General features: G+C 40.0%; 1 protein-coding gene across 1 annotated transcript in view; it reads right to left on the reverse strand.

The window, feature by feature from the left end:
- Positions 1-20,614, reverse strand: part of LOC148840328 (synaptotagmin-like protein 2) — a 118,629-nt gene that overhangs the window by 41,801 nt on the left and 56,214 nt on the right. Inside the window, exon 6 of the mRNA XM_088909078.1 lies at positions 7,769-9,151. Coding sequence (XP_088765204.1) covers positions 7,769-9,151 — 1,383 coding nt within the window. The remainder of the gene's footprint in view (positions 1-7,768; positions 9,152-20,614) is intronic.

The following is a 20,614-nucleotide window of genomic DNA, read 5'->3' on the forward strand; positions in this document are numbered from 1 at the left end:
TCTTCTGCATCTCTTCTCCACTCTGCCCCTTGGTATTAGGATTTCCCTGGCTAGAACTGCACAACTCTCAGTTTGATTGGTCTTGCAAGGAACTCATCACCTGGAATTCAGGCTGTCATCTAAACTGCATTCCGTCATCCTGTAGGACTGTGGCCTCTGAGCTTCCTCTTGGTCAGCTTTCTCCTGGGTACCGGAAGTTTTTTTTTATGTGTTCAGCAAAGTCAACGCTGAAATTCTGCCACCTCATTGCCCTTATGATGAATACCTGGTGATGCCATTAGGCCTCTGTAATGCCCTTACTGTCTTTCAAAAACTGGTAAAGCATAGCTTCATGGACAAATTTGTGGGCATCTACCTACAGTATAGTAGATGACACCCTGATCTTCTCCAGCTTCAACTCCGAACATATTCAACATCAAACAAGTCTTATCACGGTTCTGTCATCACAACATGTATGCAAAGAAGTGTGTTTTACTTGCTGGAAGTGACATTCCTGGGTTATTACATTTCCCATCAGGGGCTCCAAAGTGGTCACCAGGTTTAGCAAAGTACAAGACTGGACCACTGCCACTACACTGAACAAAGTTCAGCCTTTCTTGGGACTTGCAAATTATTACTCCAAATATATTTGCAACTTTAGTTAATTAGTGGTGCCCATTACAGCTGTCGCAATAAAGGCATCTGGTCAGCGAAGATGGAATCTTGAGGCACAGAGGCCTTTTGCCGATTTTAAACATCACTTTGCCACAGCTCCTCTGTGACACCCTGACCCCTCTTCGTCTTTTGAACTTGAGCTGGATGCATCCGATGTGGGACTGGGGGCTGTTCAGTCTCAGTGGTTGGGTCCATCAGAACTCATCTGTTCGCCCTCTCCTCCAAAAATCTTGTTTGGTGAGGACCTACGATGTTGACAGATTGGGAACTTTAGGAGGTGAAACTGGCCTTAGAAGAGTGGAAGCGTCTCTTGAAAGAAGCAGTTGACCCTTTCCTGGTATTCACAAATCATACGAACTTGGCCTACACAGAGAAGGCCAAGTGCTTGAATCCCAGACAAGCATGTTGGGCTCTATTCTTCTCCTGCGAAACTGCATGAATGAATTTGACATCAATTTAAGGACAGAAATCCAGCAGAATAAAACCATGCATAATAAATGTTATGGCATTTATTCACCTTTCCCAGATTAGCTCTGCAACACGACAGAGAAAAAGTATCGCAGTCCCATATCCACATGGAATTTTTTTTCTCTTTATTAATCACTCAAACAAAATGCTATTGCAACAGAACCCAATATGAAATGGGTGGTGCAGTGGCTCTGTGCCTCATGATCTGCACCAGAGGCTGGAAGGTTGCTGGTTGAAATCCCACAGCTGGCAGAGGAATCCTGCTCTGTTGGGCCCCTGAGCAAGGCCCTTGAACCACAACTGCTCCAGGGGCCCCGTATAAATGGCTGACCCTGCGCTCTGACCCTGTCTGTGTGTCTCATGGAGAGCAAGCTGGGGTATGCGAAAAGACAGATTCCTAATGCAAGAAATTGTATATGGCTAGTAAAGTGATCTTATCTTATCTGAAATGGTTAAAACGTACCATTCAATGGAGACAGAAGTGCACTACACGCTGAAAAAAAAACACTTTTTAAATCACATCTGTCCTTGGGTAGGTTCCATAAGCAAGACATGAAAGGATTCATTTCCTGGCACCATCAACATCTTCACCTGGCTCCTGAGATCACTGCTGCTTTACACATGCAGCAGAAGCAATTTTCAAAGGGCAAAAAGAAGTAAAGAATAGCAATCATAAAAGAATTGATCAGTTTTACAACCAAATGAAAAGGGTATGCATTTCTTTCTAAAAGTTAATGTCCAGTTCAAAATCATTACATTACCAATTGAAATGCCAGTCTCCTGTTGCTATACAATTAACAATAGAACTTTGGCTCTGGTTATTATTAAGGAAAAGCTATATTCCTAACAGGGAAAAAACATTAAAGGTACAAAGAAAGTAGATGTAAGGTTAGAAGTATTACTCTAATCCTACCCGTTCCCTATGTTTAACCTCTATGTTTTACAGCTTTACTGAGGTTTTACAGAAAAGAGCTATATACAGTAAGTGTAAGCAATTATTATTATTATTATACAAAAACAAGATCTCTGGTATTTGACACACAGCAAACAGCGTATTTCAATTGTAGTGTCTAAACTGATTTGTAATATAAAAAATAATTTAACATTAAACATCTTTAAAATCTACAACAATGAAACAAAACCACTGAATTCTTCATCATTCTGATCTCCTAAATACATCAGCACGTAGTATGTTTGGACTAAAAGCTAAATATTTTGGTAGTTAACAAGACTAAAATGTTCAAATCAAGAAAAACTGTCTGGTGGCTGTATTATTTGATTTAAGTCTTTCCCCCCTTGAGTGAACTGAGAAGGATCCTAAAACCAATATCCTGATGCTGTATGACTAAGACGTCTGGAAAGGGACATTGTAAAACTGCAAAATAAACGAGAAATGATGATGGGAAAGAATTCCCTGATCAAAATGTCCCGTTTTGTATTTTTATTTGGTATAACCTCATATTACAAATATCAAAGCCATGCGTTAGCACTGATGTATACTGCTATACAGAGATTAACGATTTATTAACATGACAAGGACAAGACATGGACACCAGATCCTGAGCTTTGAGGCTATATGCAGGCATCAGTATGCAATTTCAGAAATTGGTTCAAAGAAATTCTTGATGATTTGTTTAATCATATAATGATTCTAAACTACACCAATTGCATCCCTTTTACTGTAAAGAAGATTCTTAGTATGTTTTAAAGCTGTGAGAAGACCAGACTTGGAGATATTACATAGTTAAAAAAATACAAAAGGAAAAGTCATTTGTGGTTTTTACTCAATGTGCTCCAAGGGTGAAGGGTAAGACTGCGTCTCCAGTTCTACTTTGTTGTCGTGTCTCTCAAAATAAATTCTTCAAAGTAACGAAATCTCCACTGAACACCACAGAGGAATTTCTGTCACGTCTGTTCTGTGGAGAACACAAGTATGATTATATCGGTCTGGCAAAAATGCCCTTTCTACAGCAGATATCTGGAAAACATTCTTCTGAAGTACAGATACCATAACCTTGGCATTTTATCAGCTCTGGACAGAATATTTTTATCCCAGAAAGAAATCCTTCCCACTGTTGTAAAATTCTGGTATCAATACTGCCACCCCTTTTATAATCGCAAAAAGTATGTGAAATATCCCTGGACCTCACTTCTCCAGCTTCTTTAATGAAATGGAAGCTAAAAGGTGACTGAGGACTATAATTGGCAAACTACAGAGAAGTGAAACATTTCCATTCCAGCAGTCTAGGACACAGATTTAGCGTTTTAGCATTTTGTCTGATGCTATGAAAGATTTATAACACAGAAGTGTGACATTTCAGATAGTGTGACCCAGGCTTGAATGATGATGGAAATTAAAATTACCGTCATGTTTAAAACCTTAAGGCTTGGACACACTGGCAACTTCTGTCACAAGCATCAAGACTGACAGCTGTTTCCGCCATATCACCCACTACACTGGGGTGCTCAGACAAGAAATACACAATCAACAAGCCAGTGCCATGCAGGCAAAAAAAAAAGAACAACAAATAACTGTGCTTTTATTACATAGGAATAACTTAAAATGCTAGGTGATGACTATAATGTGGTTGTTACCTCTTGGGGAATAGGCCTTTGTCACTGCCCTTCTGCTGAGCAGGCAATGTAAATGTATTGAAAAGCCATATATTCACACCCTCTGAGCCAGGCTCTAATAGTTTATTGCAATTTTGTTGCTTAACTGGCACACCTCTGAGACTGTAGTACAGCCCATTAGGACAATGGCTGCATTTCTTTTCAGAGACCCCGAGCTGTGATAAGAGCCTAGCCTTCACTTTCAGGTAAAATGCAATCTGTTTCTCTTGGAGAACAGGAGTCTGTAAGCAGTAGCAGGTCACAAGGAAGGGCAACAAATGGGCTCTAAAACAGGATTTAGAGCCTTTCAATCTAACGAGTATCTCTTCATCCATAACACTGATCCTGTACAAGCAGATGAATGTAGAGAGTGAGGCCTAAGTCACTAAAAGGAAGTTACAGTGTGGTGAAAAAGGACACTTTTTATGTTTTAATGTATTTAGACTTCATCTAGTTCTTACTAAGTCCTAACAGTAGATAAAACTCAACTAACACTAGTTAACGACTAACATGCATAAATTCCATTTGGTCATTGTTTACATATTAATGAGAAATTATTTTAAATCAGCCAGAATTTAACACCTTCGGTAAGAGCACTCCGCGAGTCAGCAACTTTTCCTGAAGGAAGAAAATCCAGATAGAAACGGCTATCGCTAGTGCCCACGGTGGCAGCAGCCGGCTTCACTCACAGGGACTCTGCCCTGTTGGACGTCTTGGGCACAGAACCTGGCTTCTGCCAGGAGTCAGAAGCTTCTCAAGGGACAACCAGAGAATGGGAAAGATGTGAAGGATGTGAAGCCACTTAGAGTGGTGATGGCCCTGCAGAGGCTTTGACTCGATAAGTAAGACGCACAGAGGAGAATCGTCGAGAACAGGCCTAAGAGAGCAGAACTCAGATCCGTGTTGGGTCAGGCACCCTCAATATCTTTTATTACATAAAAGCATGAAGGAGGGGATGTCAAACTTGTTAAGCCACACAAACACCAGGAGAGGTTAATTCACGTCCCATGGGGAAGAGTTTCTACTGAGCAGGAGCTGCTAGAATGACGGCATTTCGGAGAATGACCCGGCAGTGTACATAATGAGACGGACTGCTCGAGCTAGGAAAAGCACCCCGTGAAAGACTGTGACCTGCCCATCCCAGCAAATCAGTTTGGTCTCGTTCCTGTTGGGCAATGGCAATGAGCTTCCAGATTAGTCTCATAAGAGAGAATGTGTGGGGTTGGCGATACAACAAGGTCCTATTGCACAAATCTGCTATAGGAACTTCCCGAAGAGCTAACAATCACATTTCTCTTGAAAGCTGAGCCTTTGGAGCCAAAGCACCCTATTTCTGTAATAGGTTTAAAAAATATATACTACTAGAATAAAATAAGCACTGCTTTCCTATAATTCAATTTTACCTGAGTTATATTAAGCAGGTATATATGTCTAAAGTTTGTAAATAAGGTTGTAAATAAATTTGTAATTAAGTAGTCACAGCTTAATTTACAGTATAGAGTAAAACAAAAATCCAAAGTGCATTTTATTCTCCTGCTAGCATCTTTCCATATCAATATTAAATACAACATGGCTTTAAAAATGTATAGAATGTTTCTAAAAGAAAAATCAACATAGGAGTGGGCGGCATACCCGGTATAGACGGTGTACCAGTAAAAATATGTGCCACGATATGGATTTGGCTATACCATTTATACCGGTAGAGAATGGATTTTGATGTTTACATACTGTAAGTTGCGCTGCCAGCATCGTCGCAAAATGGGGTTTGGAAATCATCTTGCTGATATTTGGAAATCTGATCTGGTTCAGAATGATTGATCTTCGGTGGGTCAAATGTCCGGTTTATGACGCGTCTGAGGTCATGGCAGCCAATAAAAACACGCGGTGTCCTCTTACCTTTTCCGTGAAAACAAACCCACGTGTTCGGTGCGCCCGTCTGCCCACACACATACGCGGAGACGTGGAGAGAGGCAGCGTTAGCGAGACGGGAACAAGCCACGAAATTGTTGAAAAGAAGGGTGTGTCGTCGGTCGTTTGGAAATGGTTCGGATTTAAAAAATCGGACCACGAGCAGAAAACGGTTATCTGTAAACTATGTCGGGTGACGATTTTAGCCAGAGGCGGTAATTAACAAGTGACCTCTTCTATCACTTAAAGACGAAACACGCATGCGAATATGAGGAAAGTACGAGACCGCGCTCCGAATCAAGCAGTTCTAGTGTCGGTGTGAAAAGAAAAGACACAGCTCAGACATTGCTGCCTGAGTCATTAACTAGTCGTTGTCCTTATGACAAGAAAAGCCAGCGGTGGAAGGACATTACTTCAATGTGAAATTTCAAAAACACTAAAGGAACAACACAGTACTGTAGCTAACCAACAGTTAATAATAATCTAATAACTCCAGGCAATAAAAACTTACTATCCAAGTCTTGTACTCCTTTTAAAGCATGACATTTCTATTGAAATTATGAGTGAAAATTCTATTAAAAAATTCTATATCATGATATACATCATTACTGTCCAACATTAAAATTATACCGCAATATAAATTTTAGGCCATATCACCCTATATCAACATAATTCCAAATGCCATATTAGACAAAAAGAGTGGTATTTTAAATGACAAAGTTTCGAAACTTGAGTCAGAGTATCAAGTCATAGTTTCAAAAATGTAGGAAATGGCCATGAAAAAGGACAATTCACGGCCGACGTGCCTGTGAACATCTGGTATCTCTGATTCGTTGAGGAGCAGCGCTGTGAAGTTACCATTTGTGGGATTATGCCTGATAACCTTTAAGTCAGGATCTCCCTTAAACGCCACGTTGCCAGTGAAGTAATGACAGTGGTCACACGGGGGAACAAGATGGAAAAGACCTCTTTCTTGCTTACTTGGTGCCATTTCAAAAAGTTGCCATGTGATCAAGGTCTTGGCGCACACAATATCGCTTGGGGGTGAAGTTGAAATAAATTAAATTGACTTTTACTGTGAATCATTCCATAATAATTTTATTTTATTTTCAAAAACCACAACTTAATAAAATTGGTTGATCCTGATGTACTTCTAAGCTCCACAGATCTAACCATGATGCTGTGTTTTCACGTCCACTAATACTTCTACAAGTGGCGGACAATGGTAAATGGAAACAACTGGGACACCAAGTATACTACCGTTAGCAAAGAACACCCCAGGAAGCTTTGGGTCAAGCATAAAAATGCTGGAAAGACATGATTGCCTATAAATATGGCTGCAAGAGGATACTTCAATGACTTTGCGTATTGTTGGAATATTGTGGGAAGGGGCTTCAGTGACCAACACAGATGAACTTTCTAAAACTGAGGTTTCACGAGCACCAGTCTCTAAGATGATGTCAGTATGGAACTCATCAACAAAGCGTAAATGTAGGACATTGATATTCCTGCATTAGTTCAGTTCAGTTAATTTGTCATACTGTATGCACAAGTGCAATGAAATGTTTATTTGCATGTATGCTCAAAGTGCAAGACAAAACAGGCAAGCAAATGCAAAGCAACAGACTGCACATTTCAACCTTGGATGCTAGCTGCTTGTTTCATCTAAACAGTATCACAGAGTAAGACCATAATTTCCTACCATGAGATATATTTCTTTTCGCGTTTAATGTGTATTGAACCTTTAACATTACATTTCTGAAGTAACGTACTGTATAACATTTTTTCTTCTACGGACTGTGTACGTCTTCTCTCCATTTTTCCCAGATATAAATTATCCATTATCTTTTATCCATCAATTATCAATTAACAGTCACCATACTGTGATTGCAATTCCCTAGTGGTTCTACCACATCTGCTGGTTTAATTCAATCCTGGATGTTTAAACAAAATAGCATCTGCCCTAGAAACTACCTTTACAAACAGCTGAAGAAGCGGTCTTAAACATTGATTACTTTCAACGACATGAATTGTCATTCTGACATTTCCCTGTGCAGTACTAATTTCTGGTGTCCAACAGTTTGAGGGATATCCACACCCTTCCAAAAAGAAAAGATGGTCTTACCTGCAGCTTCTGTAACCAATATTGTGGGGACCTTCACTGTTTGCTCTTCTTCAGGCATGCTGACGTGTGGCATCAGGGAACTATCTGCCAGGCTGTACTGAGAAGCGTCCGGAACGGATTCAGGCACAAGTACATTATAAGTTCCCATTTGTTTTGTTTCCTCATTTATCAGCTTTTCAGACGCCTCGGGGGGAATATCGGAATCATCCAGCTTCGAGGAAAACAGCATCTGTTTCACATCTGATAAGTCAATACCAGAATATCGAGGGGAATCTTCCTGAAGGCTCTTAAACTCCTCTTCTGCCGATCGCATTCTCTGAATACTGTCAGATTCACTGAAGCTGTTACTTGGATTAAACCTGGAGATTCCTTTCATTTCCGATGGCATCTCTTTCTCTGGCGTGCTGTGTGCACTTGGTAAAGCAAACTCCAAAACATCAAGAGAATGCATACCTTGAAGGGAATGATCTTGAAGTTTTGTTGAGGATTCATTTCCTTGGACAGACTGTTCCCCTGGGGTGCCACCTGTTGTTTCCAAGCTCATGTCTATTATTGCTTTAGTTTTAGCATCCACTGTCGCCAGAAGGGAAGATCTTCCCTCTTGATCACTGTCTGCAATGTGGTCTTTATATTGACATTCATTTGCATAAAATCCCTGACCGTGTTTGAGAACTGCACTGTCAAGATGTGTTTTTTGTATCCCTTCAGCTGAATCCATTACTACCCAAGGAACTAACCGGGCAGATTTAGTCCCAGTTCCCAATGATGAACTAGGAGAAGGACTCTCAGGTTTTTGAATCTTAGTTCCATAACATAAACCTTTAGAGGGCTCAGGGAAACTGTAAGAATCTTGAGATGTGTGTGTGTCTTCCAACTGACAAGACTGACGAGGCCCAGCTTGACTTGTGGCTTGTGGCTTGCGCTCATTCACTGTAAAGGACTCTTCCACCTCCCCTATTTCAGTTACCGTCTTCACCCAGAATTCTTCCTTCACCAGTTTCTTACTGGCGCTCTTTCCCAGGGCATTCTCCTCTTGAAAAGCAGGGCTCAGAAACAACAGTGTGCTAAGTTCCAGGGTGCTTTCAGACTCCTTTGAGATTTCAAGTGTTTCTGCCTGTTTGTTTTCTTCTGGAGAACCACATTTTGATACCAAAGGTGGAGACAGGTGACACTTATAATGTGAGGCATCACCAACTTTGTCTTCCAAAGACATGCTCAGTTTTAATGTCTGGTTGTCAATCTGTGCTGTCCCGCAACTATTAAGGGCAGAGGTGGCACTTGGAAACTCAGGAATTTGTTGGTTTTGGTCATTACTGACTATGCACTCTGTATTAGATTTGCACTGCACATTTTCCTTTCCCGTTTGGTCCACAGTAGCATTCTCTGAAAAAAAAATGGAATAGATTTGATTATTATTTGATTGTTGCATATATAGACTTTTAGTTTCTTATTAAGTTTGGACTGACTTTAAACAGTCCAGAAAACAAGATTCTGCTGTGAGGTTGCAAGACCAATAATACAATTTTATTTAACAGCAGTTTTCAAGAAAGTCAAAGCAAAATAACACCCACACAATATACACAGAAGTAGAAAGAGAAAATAACAAATAACTATTAAAAACAAAAGCGATTTACACAAAAGTGTTAGTAAAAATATTTGTTCATAAGTGAAAGTTAAAAGTCAAGAGTTAGAAAATATATTGGGTATTGAGTTCCATACATGTACAAGAAAGCTCTTTAATTCATCACAAGGAGCTTGTTCTTTGGCAGAGTAAGAAGTTCCAAATTAGATGGTCACATATAATATGCAATAACTCCTTGAAACAAGCTGGAACTAGACCATTCAATTTCTTATGGCAGGAGAAATGCATGGTCCAGTTATATTGGGAAACAATGTAATTTGCACATGATGAAAGGTACGTGCTGATGCAGACTACTTTCAGAGATCAAACAAGCTGCAGACATAATAAAGCCTATCTAGTGACTTAAAATGCTCCACTTAGTAAGGCATCACAGCAGTCTAAACTTTTAGCAAATAAAGTCATTATTTCAGTTCAGGCAGGTAAGGCAAGAGTCAGACACATAAGCTTAGTCTCGTCACAGTTTAGCTTTAAAGTTCTGCTGCTTCCATACTGTATCTCAATGTCAATTGATACCTATTAAGTTGAGAAACAAAAGCAGTCTTGTCTTTGACAGTCAGAAAATTCAGACATTTCGGTGACATTAGTATCTTAATAACAGACAGACACCTGTAAAGTACTATGATGACACCATAGTATACTGTCCACATACTGTATCACTTGGTCAGCAAGTAAATCTAGTAATTATGAGTCAATAATGATGGTTACTAATCTGGACTAGGAGCAACACTAAAAAGTAAAGGTCTCAGTGCAGGTCCTAGTGGTCTACCTTGAGTAAATGGGAAAACATCAGATTCGAAACAGTCAAGAATTACAAACTGGCTCCTGGCAGGCAAACCAATGAAGAAAGGACCAGAGATCCCTGAACTACCATGAGCTGAGTGGGAGACCATGACTGACAATATCAAAAGCCAGCAAGGAACACTGAGAAGACTGCTCAGTGGAGATTAAGAAAATCAAAACTGAAGATATGACATTCAAAATTATGATATTTCATAACTTAGTAATTTTCCTATCAAACACTTAAAAAATCTTGGTATACAAGAAAAAATGATTATTTTACAAATGCTAAAATGGCAAAAAAAAATGGTAGAATTTTCTATGCCTTTTTATGGGAGCAATATATTTACACAATGATGATGAAAGCAGCAATCCCACCTTGAAAGTCATCCATACCTGGCACAGAACCTGTTTAAGACAATTCAGGAATGTTGTTTTACTGGAATATTTTTGTAAAACAAGGACATGGGATCTTTCATGGGCTGGCAAATAAGATCACAGAGTACAGAATTAATTATAATGTCTCATGCCACAGCCTTCAACTGTTGGGGTCTCCTATGACAGGGCTGAAGAGCCAAATCAAGTTAGTCTTATAGATCATCTACTGTGTGTCTCAAGACTGGCAACGCTTGTAAGTGGCAGAGTCACAATATGAAACACTCGGCCAACACACCTGAAAGAGGAATGTTCCAAAAACACAGAAGATGGTACACAGTTGATACCAATTACAAATCCCATTTAAACTTTAAAAAAGATTAAAGCAAATCTTGCAGTTCGCCTCAAACAGAATATTAAAATCACTTAGCCTATGATTAGGAACTCAGCTAGAACAAAAATGAGACGACATGGGTTCCCATGGGACCAGGGGTAGAGACCCACAGCTCCAGTCCCTGCAGGCTGAAGGGCACACAGATTTCTAAACTACTCATTTCAACACAGTACATGTCTAATGGGCCAGAACGGATTTCCAACACTTGAACTGACTACTTAGACAAACAAATTGTAACCTCTTCTCAGAATTTCTGCATAAGGTTGACACCGATTTGTTCCTGTGCATACTGTGCTAGAAATACAGACCCTCAAGGCTGATTTAAAAATATGAAGCCTAATAGTTTTGCAGGTACTTATACTCCAGGATGTGTATACTCAACAGCTGAGTACTTTCTGCAGTTTTTTTCATTTATGGTATTCTGTTTTCTGCAGGTAGATTGGGGTAGAAACGCGTTTCACTCCATTTTCATTTTAACTTTGGATTGCGGGACTCTCGCCCAATTCTGAATTGGCAAGTGTTGCTCAGATCAGCTCTCCACTCACATAAGCATAGGATGATATGAGCTGTGCTCTTGCCAGAGAAACCCGCAGTAATACAGCAAACCACTGGGACAACTGCAGCACACATTCAAACAGAAAGGTAGCCTAAAGCAAAGGCATTCATATCCCAGTGACCATTACAATAAATGTATATAACTTACCCTAAGATTAATTGTTAATTTTCTGATGCACATTCACATTTCTTCTTCTGCAGATCAAAAATTAACCTCAGCTCCATAAGTGATTTTTATAAAGAATTAAAACATGAAATGTCAATTTAAGGAGAATGTAACAACTTTCCTTCATATAAAAGGACAACAGTGTTTTGAATAGGAGATCACCAACAGTTGGCTATAGTTGGAATATGTACTAAGGATACATGTTTCATTGATTGTTTTAGTATGTACATAAAATAAGAGTTACAGTAACAACTTTTCTCAAATTGTGTACTGGAAAGGAAACATTAAAAATTCCCATTCTTAAGGTACAAAGTGACATAAGTACACCACTGACATTATATGCAGCTTGTAACAATTTCACATGGCACCTTGCCAGAATGCAATAGTATCTGAGCTGCAGGCTGACAGATCTGGTCTACCTACAGTAGCTGTGCTGAGACAGAAAAGTTATTTTCTGGTTTTCCATAACTACTGAATTTGCAAGTGCCACAGATGAGTGGCACACACAAAAAAAATCATATGATTACTAGAAAAGGCAAAAAACAGGCTTTTAAATATTTGTACTGAAGAGTTTCATTTGAACAATTCACAAAAGATCTTCCGCATAGCCATAAACATTGTGATCATTACAGTAATTTTAGTTATTCTAAACTTATACTGTGTTTATATCTACTGTATACAATTGCAGTGTGGTGGCTCTGTGGGTGTCTAAGGGTGTTTCAGAAGCTTTTATTCCTAATCTGTACCTGTATACAACTTCTGAAAGTTTTTCTGAAAGCTCCTTGGTCTTTATGGTTGAATATTTATGGGGCAGAGCGGTGGTTCTGTGCCTCAGGATCTGCACCTGTGGCTGGAAGGTTGCTGGTTTGTATCCTGCAGCCGGCAGAGGAATCCTACTCTGTTGGGCCCCTGAGCAAGGCCCTTAACCCCAACTGCTCCAGGGGTGCTGTATAAATGGCAGACCCTGCGCTCTGACCCCCAGCTTCTCTCCCTGTCTGTGTGTCTCATGGAGAGCAAGCTGGGGTATGTGAAAAGAAATTCCGAATACAATAAATTGTATATGGCCAATAAAGTTATCTTATCTTAAAAGTTAACAAATGAATAACAAAAAAAAATTAAAAACCAGATAGGGACCATCAGAGGCAATTCTCTCCAAAACCTTCTTTCTAAAGTAAACACAGAATTTCTGAATCTAAGATCATGTACAGTATGGTCTCAGAATTAAAGCTGGCTTGGTCCATGGTATTCTAACTAGTGGTGCTACGTGTCACTTCTGCAGCATAACATAGATTTATCATGGTCTGCTATAACAGATACAGTCAGACTTGGAACTAAAGACAGAGGTTAAGCTGGTGCAACAGCCCAGGTTACTACTGAAGTAAGGGCTGTACACAGAGAAATATACAGAAGAGAAACCAGAATCAGAAACAAGACATTCACTGTAGTTATCGAATAAAGAGCTGCAAGGTGTCATAGCCCCTTCCATTATTCAAAGTTCCATTATTTTCCAGTTATTTTTCATTTTATTTACCTGCAGTAAAGTAACACAACTACGAAACATCCACAGCGATCAAACTTTAGATGATATCCCTGAAAATCCAACTCATATTGGCTGCTCATCCAAAAAAATAAATACAGCTGATGTTGTTTAGAACTCCCAATTAACTGGATCCCATTTAGTTTTGAGGAGTATCCACCACACAATGGGATATCACCACTCCCCAGGGGTGGAGAGCTGAGGATGTATCACAATACCAGACATGTCAAGAGCACGACACCCCATCCCCAGCCCCTCTACACAGAAGACACAAGAGTGGGACACCACCCCCTCCTCCATGCTTTGTTTCCTCAATGGAGGTACAGTCCGTGACTGAGTTTGGTTTATCTTTACCGTTTTCAAGCATGTGGATATCCAGGTGGAAGCTGCTCTGGATTAAATAACCCTTGCCGCACTCCAGAGAGGCACATTCTGCCATTGCTGGCTGGACTGCAGTCAGGACCTGGTCCCCTGCCTTGCTGCAATGATTCGAGAAGCTCTTTTGGATGAACCCTGAAGGTGCATCTGGCTGCCATGACCAACACTGGGTCAGTGGAAGACAATCAGGCTCAACTGTAAGGTTATGCACAGACTAATCATACTCTTTACTGAAGACAGGCTGTTATGATGTGGATTAATCACTCTTTGGAAAAAAAATATCTGCGAGCACTTTGGGACTGGGTCTCAAAACCAAAGGCATTCATATCCCAGTGACCATTACAATAAATGTATATAACTTACCCTAAGGTCACAAGACACATAGAAATAAAAGAAAACTCATAGATCCAACAGTGGAACTATTTTCATACCTACTGTACATATTTTCAACAATAATACTGTACATTTTAGGAATATCTGAGTATCAAATAACTGCATGCTTTATGTTTAGTTTTACATTGGTTATTTCATTTATTTTGTTGAAGCAATTTTCCAAACTAATAATCCCTGTTATAAGCAAGCTATAGAACAGCTTAAGTATACATGTATAAACGTAGTTTAAGTCAGTTCTTTTCTACACATTAGAGTCTTGCTAATGCGGCAGGTGCTCAGGGCTGTGCCAGGACTCCACAGTGACTGACAGCTGTCTCAGTTTCTGCGCGACAGTATGGAAGTAACAGCCGCCTGCTGGCAACTAAAAGGGAAAATCGACTGTTAACCAAGGAATAATTGCACATTCAGGATTTACTGTACATGCCCTGTTATGAAATCACAAAATGATTTAGATTATATTCTTAATATACACATAACTTTCATTTGGTTTCTGGTCTCCCTGTGCATTTCAGGTCCTATTTACACTGGTTTTAGTATGTAGTTATTAAATTTCCCCAGAAATATTATAATTACTACAAAGATACAAAGCACTACAAATATTTTAGCTTAATCCCAGCGCTTAGCCCTATTAAGCAGCAGGTGCTGATCTACATGAGGCATAATGATTCAAAATCCTCTTTTCCTCAAAATTACAGACTGAAAACTGTCCAAATAACTTGCACTCGACATCTCACTATATATACTGTATATTTTCTATGTGCTCTTTGACCATGTGTGTGTTACCTTAAATGCCAAGGTATCCCAATGAAGGCTGTATCACACGGATACATGCAATACATAAGTTAAACACACACAACCTGTCAGCAACTGAGTCATCAAGGAAGCTTACAAACTGTAATTAAAGAAAATGCTGGTGGAAATATAGTTTGCTGTTTGAATTCTTGTCAGGCATGTTAAGTGATCTTGCACTACTGCTTTATCATTCCAGTCTTCCATTGAGGTTCCATTTATTTGCGTTTGTGGCTGGGTTTTAAATGATGGAAAACTTGTAAATTCAAAGTACAAACCAAATGACTGGTAGTTTGGTATAGTGAATTTTTTATTACCATTGCTAATGCATACAACACAAAAGGTCCTCAAACTTGTGACTTGTATAGCATTCCAATTGAAAAATGAAGGGGTATCAAACTCCTTGGCCATGGTGAGCCAGATTTGATTTAAATGTACTTATAGTGATACATACATACCATGCATAAATGTATGATACATAAATATCAAACATGCAATTTGTAGCCAATTCATCTTCACCAGATCCCAATTTAGCAAAACATGCTCATAACTCTCTGAATATGGCATATTATTTAGAAATGTTAACCCCAGTTATTTAAAATATGTTTGCGATTGCACACTGTATCATCCAACAACTGGCACAAATGAATTTACAGCCATATGTATATATATATATCTCAACCAGTGAACTGCAGAAATTAAATGTAATCTAAAGTTGTCATTTCAATTTACGTATGAGAAGGTGGGGGGTATGTATAAAAATTATTCTCTATACACACCTGAGAACTCATGAATATGTCAAATATGCTTACAAGAGCACAAGATAAGAATTTCCCACCACGTGATGTCACTCCGTTCCACAAGGGAACGCAATTTCTTGTTGCTCTTCCTCCTCCTGCCTGTGTTATTGCCACAGAGCCGAGATATAAGTACACATCACGGTATGCATTAGAGGAAGCCATAAAACGCGCCAAACGGAGCTACAGAGTGCGGCTTGAAACGCAGTGCGCTGACACCTGGAGGCTGTGGCAGGGATTACAGTCAATCACAGGCTACAAGGGCTGCAGCCAGGAGATCAACACGAACAACACATCCCTGCCTGACGAGCTGAACCACTTCTATGCTCGCTTTGATGCTCTGAACACGGGCAATGCTGAGAAGACCTCAAGTGTGCAGGGCGAGTTTGTTCTGAAACTCTCAGAGCAGCACGTGCAGAAGACTCTGAGCAGGGTGAAAATCCGTAAGGCTGCAGGGCCTGATGGGATACCACCTCGCGTCCTGAGGACATGTGCAGCACCGCTGGCCACAGTGTTTACGGACATCTTTAACTCCTCCCTGTCACAGTCCATGGTCCCCACCTGCTTCAAAAAAACCACTATTGTTCCAACCCCCAAAAAGGCAAAAGTGACGTGCCTGAATGATTACCGCCCAGTAGCATTAACATCTGTGGTGATGAAATGCCTGGAGAAGCTGGTGTTGTCACACATCAACTCCTCCATCACAGAGTCCCTGGACCCCTTGCAGTTCGCCTACCAGAACAACAGATCAGTTGATGATGCTGTCTCCCTTGCTCTACATACAGCCTTGGAACACCTGGACACTAAGAACTCGTATGTGAGAATGCTGTTTGTGGACTACAGTTCAGCATTCAATTCCATCATACCCAGTCAACTGGTGACAAAGCTCAGGGGATTAGGTCTGTGCAACTCTGTCTGCAACTGGCTGCTGGACTTTCTAATCAAGAGGCCACAGGTGGTGCGGATAGGCAATCAAACATCAACACCACTCACCCTGAGCACTGGAACCCCACAAGGCTGCTGTCTGAGTCCAAGGTTGTACTCCCTGTTCACTCACGACTGCACAGCAAGACACAGCAACAACCGCATCATTAAGTTTGCAGATGACACCACTATAATAGGACTGATCAGTGATGATGATGAGTCCACTTACAGGGATGAAGTCGTACAGCTGCTTAGGTGGTGTCATAGCAATAACCTGGACTTGAACGTAAAGAAAACAAAAGAGCTAATAGTGGACTTTCGGAGACACAGGCCATACACTCACAGCCCACTCAGTATTGATGGAACGGAAGTGGAAACAGTCACCAGCTTTAGGTTTTTGGGAATTCACATCTCTAAAGATCTAACCTGGACTGTGAACACTGACTCTATCATGAAGAAGGCTCAGCAGAGCCTTTATTTCTTGAGGTGCCTCGAGCAATGGGGGATGCCAATACATGTGTTGGTGAACTTCTACCGCTGCACCATCGAGAGCATCCTCACCAACGGGATCACCGTGTGGTATGGCAACACCTCTTCGCGAGAGAGAAAGGCACTGCAGAGAATGGTTAATATGGCCCAGAAGATCATCGGCTGCGGTCTCACCGAGATTAAACAGCTCTATGAGGACCGCTGCCGTGGTAGAATTCTGGCCATCACAGAGGACAGTCACCACCCCGGGCATGAGCTCTTCACCCACTGCCCTCAGGCAAGAGATACAAGAGCACATGGACACTTACCACTAGATTCTTCAATAGCTTCTATCCACAAGCAGTGAGATTGGCGAACACATTTAGCCATGCCCCTCGGACCACACCTACACCATCTACCTCTTTATGATTTCTCATCTATTGCACATCTCCAGTCATTGTTTACACGTCTGTACTGTTTACATTCTAACTGTCTGTTTGTTTGTATATTGTCTTGATGCACTGTTTGCACTTTGTTTTGTTTTTTACACTTGTTTTACAATCGAGAGACTTTCTGTAAGTAAGAATTCCATTGTACCAGTACCGGTTACATATGGCAATAAAGTTCAAGTTCAAGTTCAAGATATTGTAAGAAAGTGTCTTTCAGATTTCTAAACCCAGAATGTGAGTATTTTTAGTCATCATTAAACCTTAGCTACTTCTAAATATATACTGTATATAGGCTGTATAATTATGATTTTTTCTTTCTTATAACTGGTTTACATGTAAGGAATAAGGCCCATAGGAGATGCATTTGTATTTTGACTTCAGAAGTCTTAAAATTAAAAAAAGCAATTGGTAGAAACTGAGCTGTTTACTTAATTCTAAAGGGGCTGTGAAAGACACAGGATCAAGAAGAATTTTGTACTCTGATCAAGCATAATGAAGAATAAACATTTAACACACAGGACAGAGGTCAGGGATAGGAGATGGAAAGAGAAAGGGAATTGACAAGGGAAAAAAATGCCTGGTTAGTGGACCTTGTTCTGGTCTTGGGTTCCACTGCTGAAGAACTACTGTAGTTACTGAAAATAAACTCATGTTTTCTGTACATTTTTATAGAACTACACATTCTTTAAATGTTTAGCCAGTTTCCATAGCTAGTTGAGAGCATGGTTCTCACAGCTAAAACTGATTGAAACATGTTTGCATTCAACAGGGGTGCAAGAGGGACTTGCTGCGATTCAGGGCATCTTGATATACAGTTCTTAATATCCTGTTATGGCCCTATAGTGATCACAAATTCCTTTAATTCTTGGAAACATACATAAATGACTATCTTAAATGGAGAACCAAAACCTATCATACAGTTAAGAAAGCGCAGCAGAGAATGCACTTTCTCAGGCAAGAAAAGAAACAGTGAACCAGCAACTTCAATACTTGATTCATAGTATTTTGACAGGTTCCATCACAATTTGTTATGGGAATTTGGATGGCTTTTCAAAATGAAAACTGAAAAGGATTGCATCCAAAGCCTCAGAAATAATAGACTGTGAACTCACATCCATCTCATCCCTTTACACAAAACTTCCAGTACCTCCAGTCGTGCCTATAAGATTATTTCAGACCCTGTCATCCAGCTCATAATCTGTTTCATCTCCTCCCTTTGGGAAAACGCCACTGATTCTTTCAAGAACCACCTTCTTCAACCTCAGCTTCTTTCCCTCCCATGAGTATCTCGTTTACAATTCTGTTTGCCAAATGTAAGGTTAGTGTTTACATGAATGTGTTTTGCTTGTGTCTGCATTTCAATTTCTAACTTTTTTTTTTAGTATTATATACTGTATATTCTGATTTATCTGTGTTGTCTTGCTGTACTGAAAGCAGATTCCACCAACTGATGTGGGGCAATAAAAAACTCTATTCTATTCTCATTCTTCTGGATTTAGGTGTACAGTAGCTTCTGATAATGTTACTGATGGCATTTGCATTGCACAGAAAAGTATCAAGGGATCATTGATTCTTCATTGGTTTGGCTTCCAATTTGAATACCAGGAATCAACTAGCAAATTGTGGCTAATTTAAAAGAGATTTTGTCCAGGTTACTCGGGTGTTCCACAAGGTCCTGTGCTGGAACCTCTACATGGTGATATTTACATCCTGCCTCTCAATCAGATTGCTGGCTATCATTGACCTGGGTTTCATGCTATGCCGATGAAACTGAGATAAACTTGCCAACACAATCAGATACTACTAATGTGCATCTCCACAGATGTCTGTCTTGTATTAAGTAGCTCAAGAAGGTGGCTGCCTCAGCATGCATAGGCTGCAAAGGAACAAGTAAAGGTTTATTCTATGCTGAAAAGAAAAGAAATGTAACATTTCGGCTGTGGAGCCTTCTTCGCTGTGTTTCTTGAGTGAAGTTATACACTCCTACAGTAGGTTTTACATTTAACCTTGTGTTCCAATTGAAGGCACTTTAAGAATGTCATAAATGTTATCTTTCTTAGACCTGTACAATACTCCTCGGTACTGATCCTTTTTCTGCTGCTGCAATATTGATATGTGCCTGTGTGCAATCAAATCAGACTTCTGTTACAACATACTTAATGAGTTATTGTCTAAGGTGTTAAATAGACTTGAGCACGTTTAACTTGGGACTTACTGAATGAGTGTAGTCCAGTTCATAACCTGAGAATCACCTTATTTACCCCCATCTCACATATCCAAAGACCAGGCACACATACATATGGTGTTACAGAAGAGAAGACTATTGCCCTGTTTTTGGAACTTCGTGCCTAAATCCATTAAAGACTCTGATGATGCACATTTTTAAATATTGCTTAAAGACCTAGTTTTCTCTAAAGCTTTGGATGTATACTTTACTACATCAATTTTTCATCCCATTTCTTTTTCTCTTTACTTTTGTGTATTAAATGTGTGCTATTTTACAGTAATGTGCATTTTTGAAAAGTGTTTAAGTACAAATGGTCATTGTAATTATTAAGATCAAGACCAATTAAAGACTAAAAGTGAATTACTAGCACAAGTCAAATGGGTGAAACAGGATGTTGTAAAGGCAAAGTAACAGAAAATAATATTTACTGTAAGTGGAAGATTAAGATATACAAGAAGTGGACTAATAAACATTCAAATAAATGAAATGTGTTGTCACTTAGGCAGCTGTTCACGCAAATAGTGGTTTCAAGCTCTTGCTCCAGCACAGACTGTGCACCACTCTGAAGAAGTCCTTGAGAAGCCCTTTACCTCCTCAAGCCCCGTCTTTACAGCTCACGTACAGACAAGGTAAACGGCTCGGCAGCCGCACCTGATTCGCAGCCTAATAGTTTGTAAGGTGCATCTGCTAAATTAGGGTCTCCGAGGCTCAGTCTCTAGGGGCTCCAGGTGGACCAGGTTGTTGATCCAATCAGCACCTACTTATTTATTCTGAAACCGATATTGATTTTCACCGAGTGGTTATAGAGCAGAATGAAAAGTTGCAACACGTTTCATCCAAGGTTTGACTTTTTTCTGCAGGTCATCTCTAAAGAGTGTTCTGAAGTCTGTCTTTGCATATCAAGGCTGTTCACTTATCTTGTCATCCTTCTCTCACTACTGACAAATACACTGAATAAATATTGTAACAGGGTCT

The sequence above is a fragment of the Atractosteus spatula genome, chromosome 2, assembly GCF_055471065.1.
Source record: "Atractosteus spatula isolate fAtrSpa1 chromosome 2, fAtrSpa1.hap1, whole genome shotgun sequence".
Taxonomy (NCBI): domain Eukaryota; kingdom Metazoa; phylum Chordata; class Actinopteri; order Semionotiformes; family Lepisosteidae; genus Atractosteus; species Atractosteus spatula.